At 65.6% G+C, this 6,505-nt stretch overlaps 2 protein-coding genes across 2 annotated transcripts in view; both read left to right on the top strand.

Moving 5' to 3' along the window:
- Nucleotides 1-725: 725 nt before the first annotated feature.
- Nucleotides 726-3,652, top strand: MNEG_11103 (hypothetical protein; the record flags this gene model as incomplete). Its single annotated transcript, XM_014040426.1, has 4 exons — nucleotides 726-1,133; nucleotides 1,317-2,173; nucleotides 2,338-3,333; nucleotides 3,505-3,652. The coding sequence occupies 4 exons, from the start codon at nucleotides 726-728 to the stop codon at nucleotides 3,650-3,652; spliced, it is 2,409 nt and encodes an 802-aa protein (XP_013895880.1).
- A 454-nt stretch (nucleotides 3,653-4,106) lies between these two features.
- The window catches only part of MNEG_11102 (ubiquitin-like 1-activating enzyme E1 B), a gene marked incomplete at both ends in the record, with an annotated part of 3,937 nt that continues 1,538 nt past the window's right edge, over nucleotides 4,107-6,505 (top strand). Inside the window, 5 exons of the mRNA XM_014040425.1 lie at nucleotides 4,107-4,139; nucleotides 4,555-4,695; nucleotides 4,965-5,126; nucleotides 5,567-5,744; nucleotides 6,186-6,475. Of these exons, the coding sequence (XP_013895879.1) occupies nucleotides 4,107-4,139; nucleotides 4,555-4,695; nucleotides 4,965-5,126; nucleotides 5,567-5,744; nucleotides 6,186-6,475 (804 nt within the window). The remainder of the gene's footprint in view (nucleotides 4,140-4,554; nucleotides 4,696-4,964; nucleotides 5,127-5,566; nucleotides 5,745-6,185; nucleotides 6,476-6,505) is intronic.

Below are 6,505 nucleotides of genomic sequence, written 5' to 3'. Positions count from 1 at the left end.
ATGTTGGTCACTATCATTACATGGCCCCACTATCGCCCGCTGCTGGAGCCATCCAAGCTCAGGGTTTGGACTGGGAAACGAAGAATCCTGCAAAGCACAGTGTCTTGATGTCAGCACATCAAGCATCATCTACAGTTCAGGTCAGCTGTCCGCCGTCTGCGCAGAAACGACCTCCAGTGTTATTGCAGGTGCATGGATGGTATAGGGATGGCGCACGCTAGCTTGATCGGGTACGGGGGACAGAGGATTGTGGTGCACCAGGTCATGCTGTTGTCTCCGGGGCGGTACACTTGACGTTGCATCAACACCGCCTTTGGGGGTGGGGCAGATCAGCGATTGAGTGTCAACACCCGCATCCCAAGGAACCCCGCCCGAGCACATCCAACGGCAGCACATATCCCTGCGGTGGCTATCCAAACACGGCACGACCCTGACAACGAGCGGTTAGCGATGCCACTCGCCGCATCTCCTGGATCTGCGACCCGCACTGCACTTGACATAGCAGCTTCGCGGCAGCGCAGCGGGGCCGGGGTGCCAAGATCCCTGCCATGCGACCGATCGCGGACACTGGCATCGAAATTGTCTCTAGAGACACATGCACAATCATTGTTGTTATCACACTCCACCACGTACTGTTTGCTCTTTGCCGCCCGCGCACCAACAATGCGACGGTGACCTGTGCGTTGAGCCCCGGTTACACGACACGTCAGGCCCTGAACCGTGATATGGCGCGCTCAAAGGACGCTGCAGTGCACCTGCAAGCCCTGTTGACCGCGCTGGACGCGGGGCAGCTCGCCCAGGCGGACGCCGCTTCGACACGTCTGTGCCGCAGCACCGACACGAACCGCGTCACTCCGGCAGACTTCGCTCGTCTGCTGCACCACGTCGCCCAGCCACAATCAGAGCGGGCTTACGTTGCCGCGGCGCACGTCGCATGCACCCTCGTCTACACTGGCAGCACGGGCGTGTGGGCGGCCTCGGTGGTGCCGCACGCAGCAGCCGCTGCGCTGGCGCGCGCGCTGTGCGCCCCAGACCCCCTGCTTGCCAAGCGGGCGGCGCTGGGCTTGACAATCGTGTTGTCAGCGATGCCCAACAACGAGGCCCGCATCCTACTGCAGACTGCAATCGCCCAGGTGGGAACATCCATTTGCCCTCCCCCTCTTTGCTGCATTCACACACAGAGCCTGTGGCGGACCGCGGGGTGGCGCGCCTTTGTTCCACCAGCCCTAGTGTGTGCAGCACCAACCAATTCTGGTCATGGCAATGGTGCGTCCTGCCATTGCTCAACGAAACGCCGGCGCCCAACCGCCCCTCAGGTGCCCGGCGTCGTTGCCGCGATGGGACGGCTGCTGGGCGGCGACGCCATCGAGCGCGGCTGCGCCGCGACGATCCTCCACTTGCTGCTCCGAGCAGCAGGCTCAGGCACCGACATTGCAGCGACCGCCGCAGTGGCCGCCGCGCAGCCAGGGGCACTCTTGGGCCTGATCGCCGCCACCACCGAGCGCCCGCATGCGCTCTCCGCCATGACATGCTGGTCTTGCCTGTCCGGTGTGGGGAACGTCCCGTTCGAAGATCTGGCGCGGGCCGTCAGGGACGCGGCTAGGCGCGGCGTGCTGTGGCGCGCCTTGGAAGCGGCGGCGCAGCTGATCGTGCGCGGCAACGACAACGAGTTCGGCGGGGCAGCCGAATGGCTCGTGCTTATGTGTGAGCACGAGGCCGCCAGGGAGGAGGTCGCCGCCCATGCCGGCGTGCTGAGCGCACTGAGAGGCAGCCTGCGCGGCGCCCGCGCCCTGCCTGTTCTGGAGCTGCTGATAATGCTGCTACGAAGTGTTTGGCCGCAGGCCGGCGGTGAGCCCGCGGTGAGCGGGGGCGCCTTGCGCCGGGCCTGCGGCAACAGCGGCGCGGCGGCGGACAGAGAGTGCGAGAGCAGCGGCTCCCGCGTCAGCAGCAGCGGCGGCAGCGGCGACACGGGCGTTGGTATCGGTGGCTTGGGCGACCCTGGGCTGCTGTCAGAGGTGGTGCGTGCGGCAGGCGGGCCGGACCTCCGAGTCAGCAGGGCTGCGCTGTATTACCTTCGCACAGCTGCGGGGCCCGAGATTGATGTGTGGGCACTGCCCCTGATGGCGCCCATCGCTGTCGCGACGCTACGCAAGGGCGACAACATGAGCACAGCGTGAGTGCACGGCCGCCCTGGCGTTGCCTGGCGTTTTGTTGCCTTGCTTTCCTTTCGCTGGGTCTGCGAATGTGTGGTGCTTGAGTCGATCCCCATCTCAAGCGAGTGGCTTGCAGTCCGTCTCCTCCCATCCTGGGCCCGCATGCGCGCCAAACCCACCGCAGGTTCGTGGCCGGCCTGCTGTGCGCCTTGGAATCGCCCCAACAGGCGGCCACCCTCCTCGCGCTGGGCGCGCCCGGCGCGCTGCGCGCCGCCGCGGCACCCGCCGAGGTCGGCTGCGATGACTCGCTGCGGGCGGCCGTCTGGGCGGCGGGCGGTGCCCTTCATCTGCACTCTGCGGCGCAGCCCTGCAGCGGCGCCCAGGCCCAGCTGCCGGGCGAGGCCACTTGGGCGCTGGACGTGCTGGCCGCAGCGCTGTCAGGCCGCATGGGCGTCAAGGGCGCCGAGAGCGCGGTCACAATTGCCGGCACTCTTATGGAGCGCCCGACATCGGCCGCAATCGCTCGCCATCCTGGGATGCTGAGCGGGCTCTGCGTCGCCGCTGTGGAAAGCGGGGACGAAGACACACTAGGCACGGCCGCAAGCGCGGTGCTGGCGGCAGCGAGCCATGAGTTGCACCCGAGGACGAGCTCTGACGCGCAGGCGGCCTTCGCCGGCGTCCGCGGCGCCCACGAGAGAGGCGACCCACACTGCCGGTCCAGCACCCTGGGGCTGCTGCGTTTCGTACTGGGCGCGCTTGCGAAAACCGCCGACGCGGCCATCGCTGGAGAGGTCGCGGCGGGTCTCGCGGCGCTCAAGGGCGACAGCGGCGCGGGGGGCGGCGCGGGGGGTAGCAGGGGCAGCAGCGGCGGCAGTGGCACCAGCAGCGTCATTGGTGGCGACGGTGGTGGCGGCGGCGGCAGCGGCAGCGGCAGCACTGGCACCAGCGGGAGCATTGGCACCAGCAGCAGCCGCGGCGGCGGCGACGGCGACAGTAGTGGCGCCATCTGCGGCAACGGCGAGGGAGAGGGCAAAGAGCCAGCTGCCCCCGGCACGTCACAACGCGAAGGCGAGAGGACGCCCGCGCCGCCGCGACAGCCCAAGGCCTGTGCCATGTGCGGCAAGACGGAGACACAGCTGGGGCGGCCACCCAAGGCCTGCGCTGGCTGCCGCAGTGTCAGGTGCGCTCGCTGCAGCGCCGCATGCTGAGTGGCACCTGCGTTGCCAACAAAGGGCGCAAACATGTTTGACACATGTGTGGCTGACAAGTAGACCTCGCTACGGAAAGGTTTTCTCAAGACATACCAAACACCCCAAGATGTGCCAACCATTCCTTTCCCAAATAACCGCAGGTATTGCGGCGAGGCTTGTGCCAAGGCGGCGTGGCCAGCGCACAGAAAGGCATGCCAGCAGCAGCAGCAGCAGCAGCAGCAGCAGCAGCAGCCACAGGAGAAGCAGCAGCAGCAGCAGCAGCAACAGCAGCAGCAGCAGCAGCAATAGAGGCCCGCGTGTTGGCGGCATGGGGTGGGTGTTGGTACTCAGCGGGCTCTTCTTGCGGTCACCACCAATCAAGCCCTCGTACTGATGCCGTCACAACAGCACAATGAATTGTGTGGCCATGGCAATTGGCGTCACCTTGCAAGATTTCAGAATGTAAGAGGGCACCAGCAGCATGGGACTCTACAGCTAGACAACATCCATGTTGCTGACTACCGGTAGTGGGCCCAGCGGCAGCCAGGGAGGATTTTGCGTGTCAGGAGAACAAACACGAAACAGCCCATAGGCACGCTGCAAGATCAGGTTGGGGCCTTCATACATTGATGTGTTCCATACTTTTTCCAGCACTTCCACGGCGCGATCCAGGCGAACATGGCCGTTCAGGCCCCAGCTAAATGGCCGGATGTCCTAGGCACGAAAGAGCTACAGGAGAAGGTATATTACACGGCTGTCAGCAATGGTGTCCGATGGCGAAGCTTTCGCATTTCATGTGATCTGGATCGCGCTTTTCGCAGATCAGGACAGCCAAGGTGCTGGCTGTAGGGGCGGGAGGAATTGGCTGCGAACTCTTGAAGACCCTCGTGCTTACGGGTTTCGAGGACATAGAGGTGGTGAGCCACGGCACGGCATTGACGACGCTGGGTGTGCTGCGCCCAGCTGCCTTTGCGTGCTGCGCCCAGCTGCCTTTGCATGCTGCACTGCCCCAACCCAGACGCCACGTATGGGTCTGCACAGGTGCTTTCCAGCTGAGGCCAACATCAATGTTGCACGGCGGCTTGGACAAGCCCGCAGCACCCCTTTTCGGCGGCCATTGGCCTTTGCAACCTTGTTGGCAATGCGACGACGGCTGTTTGTGAGACCGCCGTGCCGACTGGAAAGCCCGGCTTTGTGACCTTCAATTGCAGGTGGACCTAGACACAATTGAGACCAGCAACCTCAACCGCCAGTTCCTCTTCCGCAAGCATCACGTGGGCAAGAGCAAGGCCGAGGTGGCGGCTCAGGTGGTGCAGTCATTTGCACCCGCTGCCAAGATTGTTGCGCACCAGGTGCAAGTCCGCCGCAGCCAGGAGGGGCGAAGCAGGACTGAGAGAGGGGTGTCCGGGCGCGGCGCGGCGCACCGTGCGTGTGAGACGGATGGCAGGCTGGCGCCGGTCCCGGCCGCCGTCGGCGCCGCGCTGCTGCAGGCAGGCGTGCACCCTTCGAACCGCCTGACCCTGGTCGCAAGGCGTCTCACCCAAACATGCCGCCCTCGAATCGGGCGCCGCCCCAACCGCCGCGCCCCCACCAATCACCCACCCATGCATCCATCCTAAAGGCAAATGTCAAAGAGTCGCGCTTTGGCCTGGACTTTGTCAGATCAAAGGACATCGTCCTGAATGGCCTCGACAACCTCGACGCGCGCCGCCATGTCAACCGGCTCTGCGTGGCGGGCGGCGTGCCGCTGGTGGAGAGCGGCACCGCGGGGCACAAGGGGCAGGTGCGCTTTCGTTTAGCGGGCTGCGCCGGCGCTGGCCGGGCGTGGCGGCGGCGGCGGCGGTCGGGGTAGTTGCGGTGGTGAAGTTTGAGGATCCCTGGCGACCCTCTCGCGAAACGCCCTCGAGAGCCGGCCCTGCTCGCGCCCCTGGGGCCTCTGGCGGCCCCTACTGCCCGGGGACGATGGCTCTCCTCAGCCGCACGTGCCTGTGCGTTCCTGGGCCTGCAGCGACCCTCACCCATCCCACCGCCTCCACCGCCGCTGTCGACCGACCATTCGCCACCCGTCCGCGCCCCATGTCACACGCACACACACGCGTGTGCACGTACACTCACACATGCACTCGCGCACACAAGCACTGCTTTGCACACAACCTCCCCCCCCCCCGACGCACGCATACACATGCACACGCATGCACCCCTTCAAAACCCCCAACAAACCAGGTGACTGTCCATCTCAAGGGCCGGACTGAGTGCTACGAGTGCACCCACCGCCCAGCCCAGCAGCGCTCCTACCCCATCTGCACCCTGCGCAACACCCCCGACAAGCCGATCCACTGCATCGTGTGGGCAAAAGAGATGCTGTTTGCCCGCCTCTTCGGCCGCCCCGAGGACGTGACGGGTGCGCTACTCAAGGGGGTGGGGCGGCAGGGCAGAGGGGCAGGGGCGGCAGGGCAGAAGATGGCGGAGGTCGGCGCGGAAGGGGATTTTGAGGGGTGCTGCTGCAAGCAGGGAATGAGGGGTGGAAGGAATCAGGGAACCAGGGGTGGGGGAAGGCACTTGGCACAACTTAGTGTAACTGGCACGTGCACCCGCTGCTTACCCCACCATGGGCCCCTCCCAACCACGAACACAACCACCATGACCAGCTCTAGCACCCCCGCCCCTCCACATTTATCAAGCAGACCAGCAAACCCACCCAAACGGCCTCCAGTCCAATGCGTGCATGCGCATGCGCCCTCACAAACACACTCACACGCACACGCACACGCACACGCACACACAAACGAACACAAGCACACCCTCCCATCTCATGGAAACTGTCATCCCAACCCACCAACAGACCTGGATGAGGGCACAGCAGCCAACAAAGAGCCCGCCGCTGCAGCAGCAGCCGCCGCCGCCCCCTCCAACGGCGACGTCGCCCACAGCCACCAGCAAGACCAGGCCGCAGCCGACGCGGCCGTGGCGGCAGCTGCTGCTGCGGCAACTGCGGCCCAGGAGGCGGCCGCGGAGGCACGCGACGCGGCGAGCTTCTTTCTGCGGCGCGAGGGGGAGGCGGCGGCGGCATACGCGCGGCGCGTGTTTGGGCGCGTGTTCGCGTCGGACATTGAGCGGGTGGCCGGGATGGCGGTGAGCGGCTGGGCGGAGGGTCTTTGGCTT

This window comes from Monoraphidium neglectum, assembly GCF_000611645.1.
Source record: "Monoraphidium neglectum strain SAG 48.87 unplaced genomic scaffold scaffold02592, whole genome shotgun sequence".
NCBI lineage: Eukaryota > Viridiplantae > Chlorophyta > Chlorophyceae > Sphaeropleales > Selenastraceae > Monoraphidium > Monoraphidium neglectum.
The sequence above is the reverse complement of the archived record's forward strand: the minus strand, read 5'-3'. Positions and strand labels throughout refer to the sequence as shown.